At 45.3% G+C, this 26,793-nt stretch overlaps 1 protein-coding gene across 2 annotated transcripts in view; it reads right to left on the minus strand.

Annotated features, from left to right (window-relative positions):
- The window catches only part of Cdc14a (cell division cycle 14A), a 190,666-nt gene that overhangs the window by 26,735 nt on the left and 137,138 nt on the right, over window positions 1-26,793 (minus strand). For both annotated transcript variants that reach the window (XM_045138596.1, XM_045138595.1), the window contains exons 11-13: window positions 12,680-12,839; window positions 5,752-5,867; window positions 1,465-1,587 (exon numbers count right to left, since the gene is read on the minus strand). In XM_045138596.1, coding sequence (XP_044994531.1) covers window positions 1,465-1,587; window positions 5,752-5,867; window positions 12,680-12,839 — 399 coding nt within the window. The remainder of the gene's footprint in view (window positions 1-1,464; window positions 1,588-5,751; window positions 5,868-12,679; window positions 12,840-26,793) is intronic.

Below are 26,793 nucleotides of genomic sequence, written 5' to 3' on the forward strand. Positions count from 1 at the left end.
AACCCAAGAAACACTTGGACCAGGGAGCTTAAAACAGAATATCTGCGCTGGAGAGATGGCTTTGCGGTTAAGCGCTTGCCTGTGAAGACTAAGGACCCCGGTTCGAGGCTCGATTCCCCAGGACCCACCTTAGCCTCATGCACTCTGGAGTTCGTTTGCAGTGGCTGGAGGCCTTGGCCCGCCCATTCTCTCCCTCCCTCTCTCTCTCTCTCTCTCTGCCACTCTCAAATAAATAAATAAAAATGAACAACAACAAAAAGAATACCTGAGGGTCTTAGTGCCCCGAGGCAGTAAGCGAGTAAATGGGAAGTCTGCATGCAGACTGCCTCGCGAGCTTTAACGGAGACATTCAAGCTCATACCTACACCACGCATCCCCATCCACGAAGGCCATCCTCACTTGTCTGCACACACCAGGTGAGGAACAACATCTACCATTCATTTTCCGGAGCCCATGAAGCAAACTGGAGATTTGCTACAAGAATGGGATGGTCTATGATACTCTCTCCACCAAGCAACTAGGGACAGAAGTCCCAGATGGTCACAAGAACTTTTTAGGTTTCTCCCCGTTCCTTATCCTTTCTTCACTCGGAACTACAGTCAAATTTCTTGGCCTTTGCAAACTTCCTTACCTCAAGCCAGCAGGTTGGTTTTTGGGTTTTTGTTGTTGTTTGTCTGTTTTTAGAGGCAAGCCCAACAGACTGGCCTTTTTTCCTTTAATTTTTTTAAACTTTATTTTTATTTATTTATTTGACAGAGAGAGAGAGAGAGAAAGAGGCAAAGAGAAGGAAAGAGAGAATGGGCACACCAGGGCCTCCAGCCACTGCAAACTAACTCCAGATGCATGTGCCCCCTATGCATGTGGCTTAGGTGGGTCCTACAGAGTTGAACCAGGACTTAACTGCTAAGCCATCTATCTCTCCAGCCCCTCCCCGCCCTTTAATGTGAGAGAGTGAGAGCAAGAGCAAAAGTGAGAGTGAGGGAGAGGAAGAGACAGAGAATTAGCCTGTCAGGGCCTCCAGCCCCTGTAATCAAGTTCCAGACGCGTGTGCCACCTTGAGTGACACGCGACCTTGCACACTCGCGTCACCTTGTGCGTCTGGCTTACGTGGGACCTGGAGAGTCAAACATGGGTCCTTGGGCTTCGCAGGCAAGCACTTTAACCGCTAAGCCATCTCTCCAGCCTGCCGGCAGTTTTTTTTTTTTTTTAATATTATTTATTTATTTATTTGCAAGCAGAGAGAGAGAGAGAGAGAGGTAGAGAGACAGACCGAGAGAATGAGATGGGCATGCCAGGGTCTTAGCTGCTACAAATGAATTCCAGATGCACTGTGCGTCTGGCTTCACATGGGTAATGGGGAACTGAACCCAGGCTGTTACAAGGCTTTGCAGGCAAGCACCTTAACCACTGGGCCATCTCTCCAGCCCCTCAAGCCCACAGTTTTGAAGAGGGAGAGATATTTACCTTCTTACACTGGCTCCGGTAGACAAGGAACCTCTGCTTATCCTCTTGGCTGTGGCAGAAGGGGGAAAAGCCACTTTGGGGGTCTTCAAAGAAGACACGGATCCTTGAGGAGAAGAATTTATTCTTTGGAGAGAAAAAAAAAAAAACGGGCAAAGTGTCATATTAGTGTGGCATTATGTTGTCTATTCAGCAGCGAACTAGGACAAGATGGGTTAGCCAACCTCAAAGATGGCAGGATAGGTAGTAAGACAGTCAAACAGTAGTGCCAACAGACACCACTGGGAGCTATGCTGGGCACCACGAAGGTATGAGCCGTATTTTTACTGCCACCACCCTAGGAGGGGCTGAAACGGCTGCCCCACACCCAAGGGAGGAGAGCCACATGAAGGAAGACTTCTGCAGCCAAAGGCACTCGGCTGGCAAGCGGTGAAGCCGGGATTCAAACCCTGGCTTCAGGGTCCCGCCCTTCGCTCAGATTCTGCCCCCCCCCTTCCTCACAGCTGACACTCACGCCTAGGGACCACTGAACCCACCCTCTCCCTTCCTCACAGCTGACACTCACGCCTAGGGACCACTGAACCACCCTCTCCCTTCCACCCAGCACTGGCATGGGGCGCTGCCACCACACCGCATTTATCCTCAACCAAACAATTCATATTGAGAATCGCCTGCAGTGAAACCTGAAATGGCTAATCATATCCTTTTGTCATTTTCGGCCATTTAACCACTCCCTGGTGTCCATAAAGCCGAGAGTCTAGGACTTATGAAAACCTCTGGGTCGGAGCACTTGCTTCTCTGTCAGCTGTCCGCTGGGATGGCTCTAGCCCAGCCGCACAGACTCCAGGCACTCCCTGCGGGGCCGCACGCACACCCCCTTGCCAGCTTTCAGATGTTCCTTTCCCTGTGGGATGTGCCATTCCCTCGCCTCTACCTTCCACCTCCGCTGAACCCACTGCCACCTTCTGCCCTCCGGCAGCTGGGTCAGCAGTCATTCCACGCAGCAAGGCTTCCCGGAATTCCCAGGCAGGGTGAGCGTTTTGATTCAACCCAAACCTCCCGGTGAATCACAGCTCTTACATCTCATTTTATCATCTCATCTTTGCCTGTCGGTCTCCCTCAGGGTTAGTATTTTGAGGACAAAGACCTGGGGAGATGCCTAGTGGATAAAGTGCCCAGTTCAGATCCCCAGCGGGTATAAATGTGAGGGGCCGTGGCTTCCACCTGTAGTCCGGCCCTCCAGAAAGGACAGCGTAACCTGTAACCTGGCTTGTCTCCTGTTTCATGAACAATTTTAGCCAAACACTTCTACCCTCCCCTCGCACCCCATGCTGTACCCTGATAACACCACTCCCACGGTGCTCAAGGTGCTTATTCCCAGAGAAAAACACTACCGCTCTACCTCTTAAGATATGGGCGAAAGAAAATGATAAAAAGGGAGGGGGCTGGGCTGGAGAGATGGCTTAGCGGTTAAAGCGCTTGCCTGTGAAGCCTAAGGACCCCGGTTCGAGGCTCGGTTCCCCAGGACCCACGCTGGCCAAATGCACAAGGGGGCGCACGTGTCTGGAGTTCGTTTGCAGTGGTTGGAAGCCCTGGCACGCCCATTCTCTCTCTCTCTCTCTCTCTCTCTCTCTCTCTCTCTCTCTATCTGCTTCTTTCTCTCTCTGTCTGTCGCTCTCAAATAAATAAATATAAATATAAATAAACAAAAAAAAATTTTAAAAAGGGAGGGGGGAATAAGCCAATACAAAACTAGGGGAAAGATGCTGGGAGTGGCGGCACACGTCTTAGGATGGCAGTGAGCTCAAGGCCAGCCTGGGCTACAAGTGAGTTTCAGGTCAGCCTAGACAAGGGTGAGGTCATGTTTAAAAAAAAATGGGCAGGAAAAAGGACTAACAGAAATGGGGTAAAAAAAATACACCTCTGGATTGAAAGGGAAATCACAGGGCACTCTGGCATTTGCTACACACCCCTTAAATGTGCTGTGCACTCAAAGAACACTGAGATCACCACCAACACACAGCCCTGTGGGCACGTAGGGAAGAGAGAAGTCCTTTCAACAGTGATCATTTTTTAAAAAAAAGCTTAGGGCTGGGCGAGGTGGCGAACGCCTTTAATCCCAGCACTCGGGAGGCAGAGGTAGGAGGATCACTGTGAGTTCAAGGCCGCCCTGAGACTACATAGTGAATTCCAGGTCAGCCTGGGATACAGTGAAACCCTACCTCGAAAAACGAAAAAAAAAAAAAAAAAGCTTAGGGGCTGGAGAGATGACTTAGGCACTTGCCTGAAAAGCCTAAGGATCCAGGTTGGATTCCCCAGTACTCATGTAAGCCAGAAGCACAAGGGTGCATGCACATGCGTCTGGAGTTCATTTGCAGTGGCTGGAGGTCCTGGTGTTCCCATTCTCTTGCTGTCTCTCTCCCTCTCTCTCTCTCTTCCCCCCTTTCTCCCTCTACCTCTTCAAGAAAGAAAGAAAAAGAAAAAAGAAAGCTTACTTTATTTGGGTATGGTGGTGCACATATTTAATCCCAGAATTTGGGAGGCTGAGATAAAATGATTGTCACGTATCCAAGGCCAGTCTAGGCTACAGAATGAATTCCAGGCCACCCTGGGCTAGAGTGAGACTCTGCCTCAGGTGCATATATATTTACACATCACATATTATATACGTGAACATATAGAATGGTGATGTATATATTACAATGGGTATGATAAAGCTCATTTTAACAACAAACAAAAATAATGGAATTTCAAAAGCAAAAAGATGGGCTCAGTGGTAAATCACTTTCGTAAGTACCACATATACAAAACAATGAACAGGTCTGTCATTTATGCTTATTTTCATGTGTTTCGGGCTTGGAAGATATGTCTGGAAGGTCTCATGGCCAAACCACCCGGAAAGCTAGAACGTCAAGCTTGTTAGAGCCCCTGAAAGGCCGGGCGTGGCTCGGGGGTGGGGGGCCCTTCATGTCATCCGACCTGCAGAAACGAAGGACAAGCACTCAAGCATGGCCAGGGCTCCTGGTTAAACAAAGACCAGAACACACGGGGGCCGGAAGGAAACCCATGCAAACATGTTACACGTCAGAAAGGAAAGGCCTCACAGGTGGGCATCAGTTTTCGTCCACTTTATAAAACAGATAATCAACCCAGCAGGAGAGCTATTTTTGTCATTTTATTTCATCTCCCCTGTCACTTACAGCACCTTGCTTTTAAATCAAAAGATGGCATTGTATCCACTCAGATTAAAAAAAATAAATAAGTAAATAAATAAATAAAAAACACAGTGTTTCATAATGGTACCATAACAGTAATAAGAAAATTAAAGGGTCAGGGAGATGGCAGCAGTTAAGGGTGTTGGCATGCAAAGCCAGGCAGGCGTTGTCTGCAGCTGTAAGACACCCTTATACACAAATAAAGTTTTACAAGTAAGTTAAATTCTAAAAAACTGGAAAAAATTCTGAGCGTTAAAAAGAAATTAGAAAAATCATTCTGGAACAAGAGTGTAAAAAAAAAAAAAAACTTTTTTGGTCTATTTATTTGTCAAGTTTTACTTTCTTCCAACATAAGCCTCCTTCTCAATTAAGACTCTTTTTTTAAACCCAGGTTTCAAGTGCTGGGGTCGGAAGTCAACTTTGGACATATGTAAGAAGTACTTATTCGATTTTCAAACAGAACATAAAGTAAAGAAGTAGTGGGATACACCCGTGTAGGGCACACTTGGGTATTCTTCATGCCATGGCTTTAATACAAGGCCCTGGCACACCTGAGGGGGTTTGCCATAACACTCAAGACCCATTCGTGAACTCCAATTAGAACAGAGTACCAGAAATAACTGCTTGGCCCCTTGAGGTTAAATTCCAAAGATGGAGATTGCTTTCAAGAGACTTCTAAAATGCAAATACTGGCAACAGTGATGACATTCATAGTACATGAATACCACAAAAGAATGATACATCAAAAAAATGAGGTACAGCCGGAGAGATGGCTTAGCAGTGAAGCCAAAGGATGCAGCTCCGCTGGAGTTCCCAGTACCCACGTAAAGCCAGATGCCCGAGGTGGCGCACGAGGCTGGAGTTCGTGTGCCAGGTGGCTGGAGGGCCTGGTGTGCCCATTCGCTCTATATACCCGTCTCTCTCTCTAAAATACATAAGTAAAATATAAAGAGACAAAATATTTTTAAAATGAGGTGACCTTAGTATTTATAAAATGTGATACTCAAAAAGAAGATTAAATATTTTACCCCCAATAAAAGTAGACTATGAACGGAAACATTTAAGACAGAGCTACCTAAATGCACAGGATGGCGAGGAACGTGGCTGTCGCTGACTTTTTAAGGCACGTAGTTTGTCTCCCTGCGTTATTTTATTTTTCATTTCCACATCGTCATCATCTTCTAAATTGTTCTGGAAGAGAATGCATGTTCCAAAGAAAGGTCATTATGAATACTTTAGCTTTTAGACAGAGTTCCTAACAGAGTATGGATTGTCTACATTTGTAGATAACATCCTAGTCACATAACTGTTCTTCACCCAGATGAAGTCACTCAAAGGTGCTCTGAAGTCAGCGCTGCCCCAGTATACGCTACAGGAAGGCTCCCCATTTAAACATACAGGTCAAGTTCTACATCAAGGCGATGTGGGGGCTGGGAGGACATGAGTTCTATCCCCAGAAGCTATACTTAAAAAAATCCTGGGTGTGGTAGCATGTGCCTAACATTCCAACGCTAGGGAGGCGGAGAGAGGCAGATCCCTGGGGCTTGCTGGCCAGCTAGCCTGGTCTACTTGGCGAGTACCAGGCCAGTGAGAGACCCTGTCTCCCAAAAAGGTGGACAGCACTTGAAGTTGTCCACTGACCTCTACACACCCAGGCATAAACATGCACGTACACACACATGGATGTGTATGTAGTAGCTTATAAAAGCTTTTAGTTATAATGGGTCATACATCACAGAGATTCTTACGTCAACAGAATCATGCTTTGGAAAATTAACGCAGATTGGCTCAACAGACATGTCACAAATATTGCCAGGTCCAACTAGGAGGCTGCACCTCAAATTCCACAACTGATTTACAAAAAACCGCAAGATGAACAACTAAGGGTATCTACCCAGTCACACACTGGCACCTGTCAGAAGCTTTCAAGCCCTTCCCAGAAAGGCGCTAAAGGACAGATGTCACCAAATCGAGACAGCGTGTGTCCTTCTGAAGTTGTGTCTTTTTAAAGACATAAGTGTCCTGCCAGTGTTTTCACATGGCAAATTGTGGGGTGGGGGGTGAAAGAGTGACACAGGGGAGCTCAAATACATCTATCACAGCCAAGGGGCAAACAAAACAAAAATGGGTTTAAATTTTCTCTTTGAATTAGTGATGTATGCGAGGTGTCTAGAATGCGGGCAGTGGGGTGAGAGAGATGGATCAGCTCAAAGAATGCCCAGTACCCGCATAAAAAAGCTGGGCACCTGACAGCCTGTGCCCAAGCCGAGCGGGGGCAAGGATGGCTACAGACACTGAGAACATCCAAAATGTACCAAGGCAGAACTCCAGAAGCTGCTCGGAGCCCAACACTAAAGCAGACTTAAATCGCACCCACCGAGGCACAGGGAACTTTGGGGAAGAGGGGGCATAGCCACAGGGTGGGAGGAACTATCCAGAGGCATGGCCCCCACCCCGCCGACAGTGACTGACTGCGGCTCTCTGAACCCACAATGCCATGGTGAATACAGCATGGTGAATGCAGCAAGCCGCCAAGGAGGGCCCTCAACAGAACGGGGCTGGGCAAGAGGGAAATGATGGTACCAACACAAGATGTGTCAGTGCAAAGTTTCTACTTAATTAAAAACAACAAGTAGTTGGGCCCCACCACACATGTAGAGAGATGACGGGAGAAGCCCCAGGGCTTGTTGGTTAGTCTATGTGATGAGGAAAATAAAAAATAACAGCAGCTCCAGGATCAGTGAGAGACTCCGTGTCAAAGACACAGCGAGGACACGTGCCATCCTCCTCCGGCCTCAGAGTGTGTGCGCCCGGGGAAAGCATGCCTGCACACGCACCGCACACAATACACACATGCATGCCAGCATTTTAAAAATATGTAGTTATGTAAAAATATGAACGGAGAGCTGGGGAGATTGCTCAGTGGGTTAAAGGCCCTTACTTGCTTTAAAAGCCTGCTAGCCCGGGGTTCAAGTCCCCAGTACCCACATAAAACCATACACACAGAGTTCCGTGTGCAGCTATAGTCTGTATGCAGTGGCAAGAGACCCTGGCATACCAATTTTCCTTCTTTCTTCTCTCCCCCCAACAAAAAATAAAAATTAAATATTAACAATGAATTGACAATATCAATTACATGGTTTTTTTTTTCTCATTCTATCATGAATCTTAAAGGTCAGATGTTTTCAATGTTTTTTTTGCTTTAAATAGGATCATTGGACTGGAGCGATGGCTTAGTGGTTGAGCACTTGCCTGTGAAGCCTAAGGACCCCAGTTCGAGGCTCGATTCCTCAGGACCCCCATCAGCCAGATGCACAAGGCACAGGCATCTGGAGTATGTTTGCAGTGGCTGGAAGCCCTGGTGCACTCATTCTCTCTCTCTCTCTCTCTCTCTCTCTCTCTCTCTCTTTCTCTCTGCCTCTTTCTCTCTCTGTCACTCTCAAAAAAATGTTTTTAAATGTAAAAAAAAAAAAAAAGGATCATTATTGTAGCCCAGACTGGCCTCAAGCTCAGGATCCTCCTGCCTCAACCTCAGGCACCAGGATTGCAGGCATATGCTACCCTGACCAGCAGGTCCAATTTTTTTTAAAATTATGACGGATTTCAAGAACATAATATCATGGTACACTATTGTACATCTAACATCTTCATTTAACACATTTGTTCACTTTTCTCCTTTAGTTTAAGCTCCTCTCAAAGGAGAAGCACACAACCACACAATCCCCTCTATGAAGGGAAAACTCATGAAAGAGAAAAACTTTTCTCTAAAAGGAGGGATATACATATAAATTATACTTTTTTTGTCATAAGGAGTAAAACATAGATGAGCCTGAAATGTTAGAATCATCAATTTACTTACTGTCAAATCCAACCACATTAACATCTCAGCAATTTTCCAGAATCTTTACTGTAATATACATATTCCTAGCTTGCTTGTTACAAAAGAGGTCCCATTATACTAGTGGCTTGTAACTCAATTTTCCATTAAAAAAAAAAATTCATATAGCCGGGTGTGGTGCCTCATGTCTTTAATCCCAGCACTCGGGAGGCAGAGGTAGGAGGATAGCTGTGAGTTCGAGGACACCCTGAGACTACATATGAATTCCAGGTCAGCCTGACCTAGAGTGAACCCCACCTCGAAAAAATAAAATAAACAAAAAAAAATACATATATTGGGGGTAGAGAGATAGTTTATCAGTTAAGACACCTGCCTGCAAAGCCTAAGGATCCACGTTCGACTCTACAGATCCCACGTAAGCCAGACGCACAAGGTCACACTTGCATACAAGGTGGCACGTGAGTCTGCATTTCAATTGCAATGGCTGGAGGCCCTGGTGTACCAATTCTCTCTCTCTCTCTCTCTCTCTCTCTCTCTCTAATTTTTTTAAAATACGTATATTATAGAGGTATTTCAGGACAAATTTAAAAGATCTCTACATTGTCATTTTATAGCCCTATAAAATTCCATCTTCTAGACATGAATTACTTAACAAATACCTTAGGTCAGGCTGTTCTCTGTCTTCCATCACTATGAACAGCCTTAACATACATCATCCTATATACAAATGGCTGTTCAGCACTGTCCTGGTGTTGCCTTAAGGCAAATTCATAGATGTCGAATTACTAAGTTCATTTTAAAGCCATCTTCTACAGGTTGACAAATTGCTCTCCCAGGTGGCTATTATCATTCTAGACTTTAACTAGCAAAGTTTAAGAGCCGTGTCTTCCCTACTTCCTTCCCAGTGCAGCACACATCTCTTCAGCATCTTATCATGTGAAGTCATGTTCCTTTCATTTCCAGGAGGGTAGAACATTTTCAATGTTTAGGACTGTAAGGTTTGTCATCTTACTTGTGTGCCTTGCATGTCCACACTGGTATGTAAGAGGTCTATGCATTTTAGTAAAACCTCATGTAGACACATTGCAGATGGTTACTTCCAGTTGCTCACTGTGAAGAAAATGAACTGGAGAGAGGAGGAAACCAGGAATGGAGGGGCAGTGATAGCTACTGCAATGTCTCAGGAGAGATGGTGGGTTTGATCAGGACATGGGGGACTGCCTGGCAGCGCTGTCTTGCCCCTTCACCCTGACAGGACAGGGAGAATGTGCCACCCATGAACCAGAAAGCAGGCCCCGCCTCACTGAATCTACAACACCTTGACTTCGGATTTATGAGCCTCAAACTGTGACAAATAAATGTCTGCTGTTTACAAGCCATTACTAGCATTGTGTTATGTGGGCTTGAATGAGCTACAATGGAGGGTGACATCTGAATAGAAGATTAGAATGAAAACTAAAATATTTTAAATTTCAGTCACATTGCATTTCTTACCCTTCCAGTGGGTTAATCAATCTTAAATTCCACAAACGAGAGTTTTAAGAAAGGATTCTACCACATATTAACTTAACACAGACTAGATTATAGAAATGATTTTAAGCCAGGTGTGGTGGTACATGCCTTTAAGACCAGCACTTGGGAGGCAGAGGTAGGAGGATCACCGTGAGTTCGAGGCCACGGAGACTACATAATGAACTCCAGGTCAGCCTGGGCTAGAGTGAGACCCTACCTCAAAAAAATAACAGAGCTGGAGAGATGGCTTAGTGGTTAAGTGCTTGCCTGTGAAGCCTAAGAACCCCGGTTCGAGGCTCAATTCCCCAGGACCCACGTTAGCCAGATGCACAAGGGGGTACACGCATCTGGAGTTTGTTTGCAGTGGCTGTAGGCCCTGGTGCGCCCATTCTCTCTCTCTCTCTATCGGCCTCTTTCTCTCTATGCCTGTTGCTCTCAAATAAATAAATAAAAATAAACAAAAATAATTTAAAACAACAACAAAAATAAGAAACGATTTTGCTCTTGCAAGGTCATCATGTGCCTCAGATGCAGGGAAATAGGCTATGTTTGTGTTTTCAGAGGTCAAAACTCTAAGCCTTATTTACTTGAACTCAGCATGAGAAACAATGCTGACCACAGTAAGAAGAAAGAGGTCTTACTCAGCTATTTGAGCACAGAAAAATGTTAGTTAGGATTCTTGTTTGCGTTTCACAGGCCACACTGTAACACAGAGGCGTGAAGGCATCAACAAAGGTTCCAGACGTCACCATGACCTTGGCCGGGATTTACGTTTCATGAGGACAGCTGGCTCAAACAAGCAAACCAAGACACTTCCTCGGGGGCTGTGTGGAGGGCAATGCAGGGTTTGCACAAGGTCCTCTGGAGGCCTCCGTGTCGAGTCCTGGGTGGACGGCTCACTCTCCCCATCTCCAAGCACTCGGGCCATCTTGAGGCTAACAGAAACGTCTGCGGGACGCCCAGCCTTCAGCCAAGACAGCCATCCCTTCTTCCCGTTGGGCTCGTGAGACTAAGGCTGGGGTTCAAGGCTGTGTACTGGGTCTAATGGGTCACCTCAGGCATGATATGACAGAAAGAGCTAAAGGAGATCCAGGAGTGGCTCTAGTGACAGCAACCCCAGCACTTGGGAGCTGCAGTAGGAGGATCACCTAGCGTGGATTTCAGAGTAAGAGCTTTTCCCCAAAAGAAAGAAACAAAGGAGCGAGAGTGAGAGAGGAAGGAGAAGGGAAGGCCAGAAGGGAAAAGTACACAAGCCAAAGTAGATGTTGGATGGCACTTCTCAAAGTGGCCCCCCCATGAAACAATTCTGGGACCTGGGGCAAATCTCAGATGTTCTGGAATCCCAGTTTCTTATCCATAGGAGAGACCTGCAGCAAGTCATTACACAGTGGCTTCTGGTTCCAGAAATGCTCATGATCCAAATCCACTTCAAAAGTGGCCTCTTCAGAGGTGGCAAGCTTAATAATTAGCCACGATAGATCACCTCTGGCACACGGCTTCCTCACGACAGAGCGGCAGAATGGCCCGCTTACCAAGCGGTTACGAAGGTGAAGTCAGACAGAGCCTAACAAGTAGGTAAGTGCCTCGCTTAGAGCAGAGGCTGCAGGAAACGAGGCGTCCCCTATATGGTCTCAGCTCAGCGCTCCCCTGAGAGAAAATGAGCCGGAGACTTTCTAAGTGCCGCTTGCGGAATGTACCGCTTCTTCGATTCTAACATTGAGCTTTTTAAAAAAAAATTTTTTTAAAAACTCTATTTATATTTTCAAATGAGAATTGAGTCACTGATTTCCTTTTTTAAATTATTCTCCATAACAGACTAGCCTTATCATTGCACACCTTAAATTACAGTTTGGGGCTGGGAAGATGGCTCAGCAATTAAAAGCACTTACAAAGTCTGCCAGCCTGGGTTCAATTCCCCAGTACCTATATAAAGCCGTATGGACAAAGTGGCACATGCATCTATAGTTTGTTTGCAGTGGCAAGAAGTCCTGATGTGCCTATTCTTTCTCTTTCTCGCTGTCCTCTCTTTTTCTCTCAAAAATAAATAAAAATTAAAATAAATAAATATAAGGGCTGGGTAATCCCAGCACTCAGAAGGCAGAGGTAGGAGGTTTGCCATGAGTTCAAGGCCACCCTGAGACTACATGCTGAATTTCAGGTCCTTGGCTAGAGTGAAACCCTACCTCAAAAAAAAAAAAAAAGAAGGAAAAAAATAAAGCGCTGGAGAAATGGCTTAGCAGTTAAGGCACTTGGCAGCAAAGTCAAAGGACTTTTGGTTCGATTCCCCAATGCGTATGTAAGCCAGATGCAAGGTGGTGCATGCATCTGGAGTTCATTTGCAGTGACTAGAGGCCCTGGCGCGTCCATTCTCTCTCTCTCTCTTTCTCTCAATACTAAATAATAAATTAATTAAATATTTTTTAAAAGTAAAAATTAAGAATGACTTAAAAAGAAAGTTACATTTTTGTTCTTGTTAAGGGCACTTGGGTTTCTTTGTTCTATACCAGAGAAGAGGTAGATGACTCCACATTTAAACATTTGGCCCTTCCAGGATCTATGTCACATGAGACACACTGATGTTGTGTGTGTCCAGTTGGGAAACAAATTAAGACTGTTAGTCTCAGGGAGCTAGAATCTCCCTTGGAAAACTCACCTCTCCAAACCTTTCCATGTTTTGTATTTTAGAAAAGCTTCCACTAATAGACATATCATCCAAGCTAGAAAGAATTGAATTAATACTTCCTTCACTGGATGGTCTGTTTTTCAGTTTGGAACGGAAAATATCTCCTTGGACCCACAGCGATGCTTGTTTTCTGAAAAAATGACAGAAAATAAAATATTAATTAAAATATTATCTCTTCAAAAATATATCTGTAAAAGAATATATTGGGCCAGACATGATGGTGCATGCCTACATGTAATCCCAGCACTAGGGAGGCAGAGGTAGGAGGGTCTCCAAGAGGTCAAGGCCACCCTAAGACTACAGAGTGAATTCCAGGTCAGCCTGGGCTAGAGTGAGATCATACCTTGAAAAAATAGAACAAAAGAATATATTAACAGAAAAATATTTCCTAATTAGCCTGGTGTGGTGGCTCCTGCCTTTAATCCCAGCACTCAGGAGGCAGGTAGGAGGATCACCATGAGTTCAAGGCCACCCTAAGACTACACAGTGAATTCCAGGTTAGCCTGAGCAAGAGTGAGAAGGCCCTACCTCAAAAAACAAACAACAAAAAAATTCTTAATTAGAGTAGAAAGGTTATAGATTATAGACTATAAAAAAATCTCGTCCTGGACTGGGAGGTTTCTCAGTGGCTAAAGGTGTTTGCTTGCAAGCCTGCTACCCCAAGTTCAATTCCTCAGCACCCAAGTAAAACTGGGCACAAAGTGGCACATGCCTGTGTGCCCCCATGCGTCTCTGTAATGGAAGGCAGAGGCAGGAGAATCTGGAAGCTCACAGGCCAGACAGACTGACACACACCCACAGCAGAACAAGAGAGACGTTGTCTCAAAAAGAAGGTGGATGGCCGGGCGAGGTGGCGCACGCCTTTAATCCCAGCACTCGGGAGGCAGAGGTAGGAGGGTCGCCGAGAGTTGAAGGCCACCTGAGACTACACAGTGAATTCCAGGTTACCCTGGGCTAGAGAGAGACCCTACCTAAAAAAAAAAATAAAAAAATAAACCCACAAAACACAGAGAAAGAGAAGGTGGATGAAAAACACAAAGACCGGGCTGGAGAGATGGCTTAGCGGTTAAGTGCTTGCCTGTGAAGCCTAAGGACCCTGGTTCGAGGCTCATTTCCCCAGGACCCACGTCAGCCAGATGCACAAGGGGGCGCACGCATCTGAAGTTCGTTTGCAGAGGCTGGAGGCCCTGGCACGCCCATTCTCTCTCTCTCTCTCTCTCTCTCTATCTGCCTCTTTCTCTCTCTGTCACTCTCAAATAAATAAATAAATAAATGAACAAAAAATTTTTTTAAAAAAAGAAAAAGACAAAGACCCCAAGGTTATCCTCTGACCTCCATGTGCATGCTGCAGTGTTCATACACACACACACACACACACACACACACACACACATACACACACACACACGCATGCATGCATGCACCTAAAAGCCAGGGTTATAGCTTGAATTCCCTTTTCTTCCAAGAAAAGGCAATGTGTCTGAAGTGCATCTGTGAGCGTGCTGGTATTCAACGAGACACCACTGAAATTGTTCTCAACGTTCTCCGAAAAGAACGTAAGTCAAACAGTCATCTTGGGCTTCTACTTCTATTGATGGGGTCATGGCCATGTCTTTTTTATTGGAATGAATTACATCATAGAATACTTTCAATGCTCGCTATACTTGTTAGAACAGAATTAAACTAACACAGAGAAGCCATTGGGAGGGTTATCCATACCCGATGAAATAACACGTCACGGAATGCCAACAATAAGAAGCACAGATTTTGTTCTGAAAGTCTCAGACAGACCAAGTAATAAGTTCTCTCAGAGGTCTTACATACCTCACATGCAATCCAGAAGACAAGCAGGAAGAAGGGAGGGAGGGAGAGAGAGAGAAAAATGGAAGGGAAGAGTGGGAAGAAGAGAGGATAGGAAAGGAGGGAGGGAGAGCAGAAAGGGCAAAGGGAAGGGAGGGATGGAGGAAAAAGCAAACAAAAAAAAGGAGGAAGGGAGGAAGAAAACCACTTCCTAATGTTTACTAGACCTGCAAAGAACAATAGATCACCTCTTTTAAATAAAATTTACTCTCAAATCAGAATGTTATCATTTATGGTTAGCTACTGTGGAAAATCTTGAAGACTAGGTTAACATTTAGATCTCAGTAACATTCTACATATGCAATCTCTCTAGCCATGTGCACCTGGGTATCACCCACAAAATATCATATGAGCCATGCCTGTTGCCACATTATTTGCAACGGCCCAACACCAGAGACACCAGATGGAAAACCAGCTTCTTAGGTTATAGAGTCGTGGCTCTGGCCAGATCCCTGACAAGCAGCAGCCTAAAGGGAGGAAGGCTTGTTTCAGCTATGGATCCAGGGGACTTAGCAAGCCCACAGCGGTGAAGGCGCAGCGGCAGAAGCGGGAGGTGGTGTTCACACTGCATCCACAGTCACGAAGCAGAGTACACAGGACGCGAGGCTAAACAAACCTCAAACCTCAAGGGCTGGGCATGGCAGCGCATGCCTTTAATCCCAGCACTCGGGAGGTGGAGGTAGGAGGATCGCCATGAGTTCAAAGCCAGCCTGAGACTACACAGTGAATTCCAGGTCAGCCTGAGCTAGAGTGAGACCCTACCTTGAAAAACAAAGAAACAAAAGCAAAACAAAACAAATAACCTCAAGGCCTATATCCCCATGACCCACTTCCTCCAGCAAGGCTTCACCTGTTAAACATTGTGCAGCCTTCCCCAATAGCACCTCCAACCCAGGACCAAGTATTCAAACATTCTGAGAGACATTTCGCATTCAAATCATGACACACCTATTCTATGAAATATTACAGGGCTGCTTACTACGCTGTGGTAGACTGAATAGATGTCTCCTAAATAGATGCAAGAGTTGTATTAAAACTTTTTGCATTTCCAGCCATCTGGCTGGAGGAGGTGTCGCTGGGCTGATCCTAGGGTCCAACAGCCCAAGGTGTGAGGGTGGATTCGGAATTCCAACCTAAAGATACGCAAAGCACTCGAGGCTTGCTGGAGTTCCGGAAGTGTGCTGGTGTGGCTGCTTTTGGTTTTTCTCTCTGCTTGGAGCTGTGAGGGCAGACCCGCTTCTCCGGCCATTATGGAACTCCCCTTGGATCTGCAAGCTTCATATCATTCCCTCCATCCTCATAATTATTGGTGCCTGGTTTGAAGGTTCATCCCAGTGATGTGAAGCTGTCTGCTGCAGACTGACATCTGGTAACAAAAGAGACTGGGAATGACCACGAAAAGAGTTCTAAGTGAAGAATGCTATTGAAAGAGTGTGGAAACTGTGATTCCCATTCGATTTTAGATTTTTTAAAAAAGGCTTTTCTTTTGTGAAAATATTTACCACACACACACACATATGTGTGTGTGTATATACAGTACATAGATAGTTTTTGGCATAGGGTTTGGGGGAATGGCTCAGCTGTTAAAGGTACTTTCTTGCAAAGCCTGACAGCCCAGGTTTGATTCCCCAGAGGCCATGTAAAGCCAGATGCACAGAGTGGTACATGCATCTGGAGGTCATTTTCAGCAGCAAAAAGACCTGGCATGCCTATATTCATTCATTCATTCTCTCTCTCTGCAAGCAAATAAATAAAAACATTTACACAAACACACAAAAAAAGCACAGTATATACAATTATGGACAGAACAAAATACTTGATAATATATGACAATATTACTGGTTCCTGCACTTACTATACTTACTATACTTTTTGTTATTTTGCAGTACTTACCACTGTACCACCGAGCTATACCCTGACCCTTTTATTGCTGTTTTAGAGTAAACGCCTTCTACTTATAAAAATGAAAGTCTAGTGCAAAATGCCATGCGTCAATGGGATTAGCCTTGGACATCTCACATTTACCACGTCCCTTAATTGCATTTAACAGGCCACGTTGGTGACTGGCCAGCCTGTGCCATCTGGGTTTATACAAGTACACTCTGTCACGTGCACAGGACTCCTGAATTGCCTGAGAACACATTTCTTAGAAGACGTCACTGTGTGTAGGTGGTGCATGACTCTACGTCGAGCGATAAGCAGCAGGGAGGCAGTCAAAGGCCCCCACCCAGGACAAAGCAAGCAACGCTCACAAGCTGGGGAAGCATGATGTCCAACAGGCTGAGAAACAGGGCTGTCTGACAGTGTGTGTGTGTGTGTGTGTGTGTGTGTGTGTGTGTGTGTGTGCGCGCGCACGCGCGCGTGTGCATGTACACATGCCCATGCAGCTACACGGGCACATGAGGCCAGAGGACAGCCCTGGGTGCTGTTCTTCAGGCGCCATTCATCTCTAAGACAAAAGTGGGGGCTGGAGAGATGGCTTAGCAGTTAAGGTGTTTGCCTATGAAGCCAAAGGACCCAGGTCCAATTCCCCACATAAGCCAGATGCACAAGGGGGCGCATGTGTCTAGAGTTCATCTGCAGTGGCTGAAAGCCCTCGCGTGCGCGCGCGCGCTCTCTCTCTCTCTCTCTCTCTCTTTCTCAAATAAAACAAATATATAAAATAAAATAAAACAGGATCTCTCACAAGCTGGAACTTGCCAAGTAGGCTGGCCAGGGAGCTCCAGAAAACTGGCATCTCCATGTCCCCAGGACTGGGCTCACAAATGCATGTCACCACATCCAGCTATTTGCACATGGGTTCTGGGGATTCAACTCGGGTCCTCATGCTGAGATCCAAGCACTTAGCCAGCTGAACTACGTGCCAGCCCCTGACACGGGGTCCTTAAGGAATAGCCGGCCCCTTGCTCATGATGTGCTTGGCATCCTAAGAAATTTAAATAATATGATGCTCCATATAAAAAACGGGGGTCCTAGTGCATGTGTTGGGAGATCGTTTACAGTGGCTGAAGGCCCTGGCGCACCCATTCTCTCCCTCTCTCTTTCTCTTTATCAAATAAATGAGAAAGTAAATAAAATAAAATTTTAAAAGAGTCTTGTCAGGATTTTTAGGAATAAGGAAAAACAAACATGACTGGGACAGAGAAGAGGTGGAGAAGGGCTTCGGAGGCTACACTGAAAGAAAAAATGAAAGACGGGACTCTCATATGGATTCCTTAAGAACTGTCAAGTGCCACCTTCCATTCGCTTGCTTCACGAGACTCAATCTGTCCCATCTCTGGGAAGACGTGATATGAACCTGAATATTAAAGACGAATAAGGTGTCAGAGCTGATCTGAGTGTTGCTAAGCAATGCTGTGCACAAGGGCTTCTTGATTTAAAAAAAAAAAAAAACGCTTCATGCAAATACCTTTTTACGGACGCTGTAAACCATGTTCACTCTTAGTGGGGTGTCTGTCACTCGTTAAAAGCCTCATCTCCAACAAAACAAGGAAAACTGTATTTTCAAGTATTTAGCATTTAGAACTCAAATCTTCTGAAGCAAACACATCTGCTGAAAGCAGAGCCTCCAGTAATGTGCATCTTGTAAGAGAGAGAAACGACTGCCCTCCACTGAGAGTCTATGTGTTCTGAAGTGACAGAAAGAGATCTGCCTCCATTTGAATAGAGCCTTCTGGAGAGATGCAGTCAGGGTCAGGTGACTGGTTTGGGCCATGACCTGGGTTAATCACATCTGGGCTAGGCAACCATTGGCTTCATTAATGTTCCAATTTATAGTTTGGTTTGATACAGGGATTTCTTATTTCCTTGTAAATACCTGCTTTGAATACAGCCCGAAGTCAGTTTCACTGTCATCCACATTTCTGGTTTTGGGTCCAGGGTGCTAGAGAAGTCACTGTATAGCTGCTCCTGTCTGTGGCCTGGTTTCCTTCCTTCCTTAAATCTAGCACTGACTTTACATCATCCGAACTCTTTGTCTTCATCACTCCTTTCATCCTGGACATATTTTTCCTAGGATGACCTAATTTTGAGCCCAATGTCCATCCAAAGTCATGATTGCATCATCTGATATAGAAACCTAACCCTTTTCTGGTCTAGCTATGATGTATGGTCAGAGAACTCATCTACCCTGACACCCCCTATTTACCATCCCAGGACTCCGGCAGGCATTGAGGTAGTTCCCAGCCAGAAGAACTGGCTAATAAAATGGGTCTGATTTGATAGCAAAAGAGAACAAATTAGAAACAGCGACCAAGAGGCAAGAGGTGTGTCGCAGTTATCTTCAAGTTGCTGTGACAAAGACACCCAACCAAAAGCATCGAATGGGAGGAGAGTTTTTGTTTCGGCTTACAGTCTAGAGAGGAAGCTCCATGATGGCAGAGGAAAGCACAGATGAGCAGAGGCTGGACGTCTCCTCTGCCACAGCAGGTGGAAAACAGAAGCAAGAGAGTGAACCAAGCCAGGCACGGTGGTGCACGCCTTTAATCCCAGCACTTGGGAGGCAGAGGTAGGAGGATCGTTGAGAGTTTGACGCCACCCTGAGACTACATAGTGAATTCCAGGTCAGCCTGAGCTACCTCAGAAAACCAGAAAAAAAAAGAGGAAAAAAAAAAGAGAGAGAGTGAACCAAACACCGGCAAGGGAGAGCTGGATTACAGCATTCCAAAGCCCACTTCCAATAACACACCTCCTCCAACAAGGCTCCACCTCCCAAACTGCCACCAGCTGGGGACCAAGGATTCAAAGCACAGGAGTTTATGAAGGACAGGATTCAAACATGACAAGGTGGGGGCAATTATTGAGATACAGGTGGGAAATTCTATAGGAAGATATTTAGGTAAAGAATTTCTATTTTTAATACTTATTTATTTGAGAGAAGGAGAGAGAATGGGTATATCAGGGCCTCCACAGCCACTACAAATAAACTCCAGATGCATGCACTACCTTGTGCTTTACATGAGTACTGGGGAATTGAACCTGGGACCTTCGGTTTTGTAGAAAAGTGCCTTAACCGCTAAGCCAACTCTCTAGCCACAGGTAAAGAATTTTTAATGGTTTATAGGAGAAGGCTCTAAATTCTGAAATACACAAGAAAATTAAACTGGAAGGAAAAAAATTAGCTGGGGGAGTCTTTTAAAAATTCAAGTAAGGGGCTGGAGAGATGGCTTAGCAGTTAAGCGCTTGCCTGTGAAGCCTAAGGACCCCAGTTCGAGGCTCAGTTCCCCAGGTCCCACATTAGCCAGATGCATAAGGGGGCGCACGCGTCTGGAGTTCGTTTGCAGTGGCTGGTAGCCCTGGCGCGCCCACTCTCTCTCTCTCTCCCTCTATCTGTCTTTTTCTCTGTGTCTGTCGCTCTCAAATAAATAAATAAATAAATATTTTTAAAAAAATTCAAGTAAAGCCTGGGTTTGATTCCCTAGTAACCACATAAAACCAGACACACACACACACAAAAATTCAAGTAGATAGAAATCTTGCTTTAGGCATCCAATCACACAATCAGAGGCTAGTTCACTGGTTTGTCATGTCAAAATGCAAACTTTAAGCTGGGCATGGTGGTGTATGCCTTTCATCCCAGCACTCAGGAGGCAGAGGTAGGAGAATCACTGTGAGTTCAAGGCTGGCCTGAGACTACATAGTAAATTCCAGGTTCAACTGAGCTACAGTAAAACCATAACTCGAAAGAAAAATGCAAACTTTGTAATTAAACCTTTCTGCTACTTGCTCTAGTCATTTCTTTTCTTCACACACCCTTTACATAAACTTTTATTCAGCACACAGAAGACAAAACAAAAACTGCTCAGGCTGAGGAGACAGAGAAATGGACTCCAGCTACTGTTGGTAGAGATGCGATATAATTTGGCCATTGTGGAAAACAGCTTGGAGTTCCAAAGAAAGTTCCAAAGAAACCCTAGCATTGAGATGAGAGAAACAGGAGGGAGAGAATTGGCATATCAGGGCCTCAGCCACTGAAATCAAACTTCAGATGCTTGTGCCACCTAGTGGGCATGCATGACCTTACGCTTGCCTCACCTTTGTTAGTCTGGAGAGTCAAACACGAATCCTTAGGTTTGGCAGCAAGCATCTTAACTGCTAAGCTATCTCTCCAGCCATGCCCTAGGTTTTAATTCAGCATGGTAATATATCCACACAGCATAATCACAGCATATGTACTCAATTGCTACAATGCAGGTGAGCCTTGAAGCAATGCTATACACTATCTCACATGTAAAAGAGTGATTCCATCAGGTAACCCGCTAGGTAAAGCTATTTTCAAAACATAAAGCAGAAGAGAGCTTACCAAGAGCTGGGAGAAGAGACAATGGGGACTTTTTGTTTGATAAATACTAAGTTTCTGTTTGGCATGAGTAAAATGTCCTAGAAATAATCAATGAAGATGTCTACACAGCATAGTGAATGTATTTAAAACCAATAAGCCAGGTGTGGTGGCACACGCCTTTAATCCCAACACTCAGAAGGCAGAGGTAAGAGGATCATCGTCAGTTCAAGGCCACCCTGAAACTCCATAGTGAATTCCAGGTCAGCCTAGAGTGAGACCCTACTTTGAAAAACCAAAAAATAAATAAGTAAATAAAATCAATAAAATAGAGCTGGAGAGATGGCTTAGTGGTTAAGGCGCTTGCCTGCAAAGCCAAAGGACCCAGGTTCGATTCCCCAAGTACCCACATAAGCCAGATGCACAAGGGGGGACGCATGCAGCTGGAGTTCCTTTGCAGTGGCTAGAGGCCCTGGTGTGCCCATTCTTTCTCTGACTGTCTCTTTTCTCTATGATCCCCCCACTTGCAAATAAATAAATTAAATCAAATTAGAAAATTTTTTAAATCAGTGAACTACATACCTAAAATTAGCGGGTTTTATGTTATCTGAGTTTTACCATGAAGAAACAGGGCTGAGCGGCAGCTCTTGCCTAGTGTGCGTGAGAACCTGAGTTCACGCCCCAGCCACCCCCTCGCCCCCCCCCCCCCGCATGTTGTCTTGAAGGAGGACCAGTTCAAAGCTGACTCAATAAGCAAGAGACTATCGGTGCCTCATTTCTAGAATTTTGAGGATGTTGGGATAGAAGAAATATTTGGGGCTCAGAATAATTCCTTTTTATTTTTTTAATTTTTTTTAATTAATTTTTTATTTATTTATTTGAGAGAGACAGAGACAGAGAGAAAGACAGATAGAGGGAGAGAGAGAGAATGGGCGCGCCAGGGCTTCCAGCCTCTGCAAACGAACTCCAGACGCGTGCGCCCCCTTGTGCATCTGGCTAACGTGGGACCTGGGGAACCGAGCCTTGAACCGGGGTCCATAGGCTTCACAGGTGAGCGCTTAATTGCTAAGCCATCTCTCCAGCCCCCTTTTTATTTTTTTTAAGACAGGGATTGAAGCTGCAGGCATGTGGAAAGCTCACTTAAGAGAAACTGAGGCTTTTTAAATTTGTTATTTTATCTTATTTATTTATTTGAGAGAGAGATAAAGACAAAGAGAGAGAGACAGAGGAAAGAACAGGCACACCAGGGCCTTCATCCACTGTAAACGAACTCCAGACGCATGTGCCACCTTGTGCATCTGGCTTGCATGGGACTTGGGGAATCAAACTTGGGTCCTTTGGATTCATAGGCAAATGTCTTAACCGCTAAGCCATCTCTCCAGCCTTCAGAATGATTCTTTCAGCTTAGGAATGGTATTTTCAGTTTAAGTAGATGAAAAAGACTTGGTGGTTATTTTGCAAACAAGGAGCAAAATAAATATCCTGGGGAGGGGGAAATGAAATATAAAATATCAGATAGTACCCCGGCACGGTGATACACGCCTTGGAGGCAGAGGTAGAGAGCAGCCTGAAACTACATAGTGAATTCCAGGTCAGCCTGAGCTGGAGCAAGATCCTACCTCAAAAATAAAAATAAAAAAAGACAGTAGCAAAAAAGCCTGGAACTGCCAACACATAATTCGCCAGCAATTTAGGAGCATTCTAACAAAATCTCTGCCTTCCAGGGACACAACATAAACATTTGTCTAGGACACAGAAATTCGACACCTGGATATATTTGATTTCATGACAGAATAGACCATGATAAACCGGCTTTTCTACAAACACAAACTTGGAATTGCCGTGGCCAGAAAAGGTCTGATTGGCTTTTCACTGCTCAAAGAATCCAAACCTGAGACTTATTTGGTCACTTGTGACAGATGAAAACTGAACAGAAAACCTTTCACCCTCTTCTTTCTTTCTTAATGAGCACGTTATTTATTCATGCTTTTGCGTCAACGCTGATGTCACACTCTTCCTATCTCTATCATTAGTCGGTCTTTAAAGCCTGCTATTTTTTCCCCTTTGAAATGCCCCTCGTACCCAGCTGTACCTCTTCAGCCCAGAGTCTAGCCACTTTGAGTTCCCATCTCCCTGACGGATGGCTGCAGTCTTTTTAGCTCCTTGAATTCTGATCCCTTCTATCTGATTCATCTTATGCAGGTTGAAGCCAATCTTCCTTAAATAATCCTGGGCTCACGTCAGACGTTCCAAATTAGGAAGCTTGAGTAACATGACAGGTTCAGAACAGCCGTGCCTGACCCTGGGATCTGCACACTGGTCACACACGTTTCCTGATTACATACAGAAAGATGTCCTTTCTTCTCTGAATCTATAAAAGATGCCCACAGAGTGCTTCAAAAGAATACAAAAGTTTACTTTCATTTAAAAAAAAATTTTTATTTTTTTTATTTTTTATTTATTTATTTATTTGAGAGCGACAGACACAGAGAGAAAGACAGATAGAGGGAGAGAGAGAGAATGGGCGCGCCAGGGCCTCCAGCCTCTGCAAATGAACTCCAGACGCGTGCGCCCCCTTGTGCATCTGGCTAACGTGGGACCTGGGGAACCGAGCCTCGAACTGGGGTCCTTAGGCTTCACAGGCAAGTGCTTAACTGCTAAGCCATCTCTCCAGCCCAAATTTTTTTTATTTATTTGAGTGAGAGAAAGAGAGAAAGAACAAAAGAATGGGCACACCAGGGCCTCTAGCCACTGCAAATGAACTCCAGACGCAAGCATCAGTTTGTGCATCTGGCTTTACGTGAGTACTGGGGAACCAGACTGAAGTCCTCAGGCTTTGCAGGCAAGCACCTTAACCACTGAGCCATCTCTCCAGCCCCCAAAGTTTACATTCTTATACTGCTGGAGTTCGGATATCTGACAGCAGTTTCACTGAGCTAGTTAAGGCGTAAGTGGAGCTGGTCCCTACAAAAAGCTCACGGGAACAATCTATTCCTCACCTTTACCGAATTCCAATGGTTACAAGGTTCCTTGGCATATGTCCCCTTCCTTCCATCTTCAAAGTAAACCAATCCACTTGCTGTCTCACTGAAGCATTCTCTAAAGACACTGAGACTACACCGGACGTACCTGAACAATCCACTCTCCGCCTCGCTGCACCTTCTCCAAACTCCTCCTGTGTTCTTCTAAAGACACTAGACTACACCGGGTATACCTGAACAATCCCGGACAATTTCACTCAGCATTAGTCACACCTGCAATGTCTTTATCCATGTAAGTCAACATGTCCTGGCACCAGAAGTTATAAGCACCCATGTAGGCAACGTCACTCTGCCAAATACATTCCAGGCTGAGCATTAGACTAATTTTCTTAAAACGTAAGATAACGGGGACCAGGGAGGTGGCTCAGCACCCAACTGAAGTATCAACAGAGGCCAAATGGGGAACCATTTTCCAAAATAAAAACTTTCCAAAACAAAACAAACCGCAGCAAAACAAACTCGCTGGCTGGGAGGATGGCCCAGTGGTTAAAAGGCGCTTGCCCCAGTGAAGCAATATAAGAGAACAGCTAAGGGCCGGGACACAGCTCACCGGTAGAAAGCATGCACAAATCCCTGAGTCCAACCCCAGCACCCCTAAAACCAAGCCTGGTAGTGCACACCTGTAATCCCCACCCTCGGGAAGCAGAACAGGACGATCAGGAGTTCAAGGTCCTCCTTGGCTACATAGAAAGCTTGAGGCCATGGGCTACATGAGACCCTTGTCTCTAGGAAAAGACCACATAAAGCCAGTCCCATAACATTCCACCACTGACAGCCATATCATGGTAAGATTTTACTTTGACTAAACAGGTGGTGGAAGACTGCACATGGGTGGATAGAAGATGGATGGATGATGAACAGATGAGAGATAATAAACAACACATCAAAATTTGTAGGACAAAGTTGAAACAGATGGCACTCACTACACACATTAGTAAAGAATTCAAGTATCTCAAGAGAACCATCTCAGTTGCACCCTAATAGCTTCGAAAGAGCTAGACAAACCAAAAGCAAGTAGAAGGAAAACAAATGTAAACCTGCAAATCAATCAAATTAAAAACAAATATATGGGCTGGAGAGATGGCTTAGCGGTTAAGCGCTTGCCTGTGAAGCTTAAGGACCCTGATTCCAGGCTCAATTCCCCAGGACCCACGTTAGCCAGATGCACAAGGGGGCACACGTGTCTGGAGTTTGTTTGCAGTGGCTGGAAGCCTTGGCATGCCCATTCTCTCTCTCTCTGCCTCTTTCTCTCTCTGTCACTCTCAAATAAATAAATAAAAATGAACAAAAAAATTAAAAATAAAACAAATATATATGTACAGAGACCAAAAAAAAAAAAAAAAAAAAAAAAACCAATAAAACACTGAGCTAGAGAGAGAGTTACAAACCAGCCTGGTTATGTTACACTCTGGTTTGGCAAGATGTTAGTATGTGAGGAAAATGTCTGAAGGGTACACTGGAATTCCTGACAACTGCATGTTAATTAGATAATTGCCTCTGAATAAAAAAAAAAAATCTTGAGTATTTATTTATTGGAGAGAGATAAAGAGGCAGAGAGAGAGAGAGAGAGAGAAAGAATGGGCGCTCCAGGGCCTCTGGCCACGGCAAACAAACTCCAGCTGCATGCGTTACCTTGCGCATCCAGCTTCAGTGGGTACTGGGGAATTGAACCTGGGTCCTTAGGCTTTGCAGGCAAGTGCCTTAAATGCTAAACCATCGCTCCATCCCCTAAATAAAAAACTTAATCATACCTCTAATGAAAACCTTCAGCTGGCTTCCTATCATACCATCCCCAAAAGGGGGATGGGCTTACAAAAGCTCAACAGATGAATGATTGATCCTTTCACCTCCTGGTCTCATCCCATCTTTCCAGCCAAGCGTCCCCCAGCCCATCTCCAGTCAGTACGCAAAGTTCCTCCAGGGAGAACCCTTCCTGTCCCCATTACCCATATGGGGAATGCAAGTTGGTATCGCTGCTGCAGAGGACACAATGGAAAGTCCTCAAAAAAAAACAAACAAACACACAACTAGAACACTCAATCCAGCTAACTCCCTCCTGGGTGTAGATGCAAGCTGAGTAAATACGCAGAAGTACACTGCAGCATCACCATCGTAACCAAGAAGCCAACCCAAGTGTCCATCAATGGACGGGCGATGAAGAAAACAGAGCGGGGTTTAAAAGGTGGCTTAGCGGTTAAGGTGCTCGCCTGCAAAGCCAAAGGACCCAGGATCAATTCCCCAGGACCTACATAAGCCAGGTGCACAAGGGGTGCATGTGTGTGCAGTTGGTTTGCATTGGCTGGAGGCCCTGGCATGTCTATTCTCTTTATCTGCCTCTTTCTCTCTCTCTCTCTAAAATAAATAAGAAAGAAAGAACAGACTGTAGATACACTGCATTCCTGCCATTTGCAATGACATGGGCAGGCCTGGAGGATGTCATGTTAAGTGAAATAAGCCAAGAACAGAAAGACTGGCACAGAAAAATATTGCTAATATGTAGGATCCATGTGGTGGCTTGACTGTAAAATGACTCCCATATACCAAGTGTTTGAATGCTTAATACTCCGTGTCACTGTTCGGGAAGGTGGTGAAATTTTCAGAGGTGAATCCGTGTGCCTCTTACTGCAGGCCTCGAGATGCGGGGGAGATGCTGCGCCCTGCACCGCAGCCCAGCCCCGCGACCACTCGCTCTCTCAGCTTCCGCCCTGGCAACGCGACACTGGCTTCTCGGCTGCTGCCACCCTTTCCCTGCCCTGACAGACTTCTCCTCAAAGCTGACAAGGAGGCCTCTCCTTCCTCGAGCTGCTTCTGGTCGGGTAATCTGTCCCAGCAGTAAGAAAGGACCTGACTCAAGCTAGAAACACTGAGCTCAGAAGCAGAGAGTAGAATAATGGCGATGAGACGCC

This window comes from Jaculus jaculus, chromosome 19, assembly GCF_020740685.1.
Source record: "Jaculus jaculus isolate mJacJac1 chromosome 19, mJacJac1.mat.Y.cur, whole genome shotgun sequence".
In the NCBI taxonomy this organism is placed as follows: Eukaryota; Metazoa; Chordata; class Mammalia; order Rodentia; family Dipodidae; genus Jaculus; species Jaculus jaculus.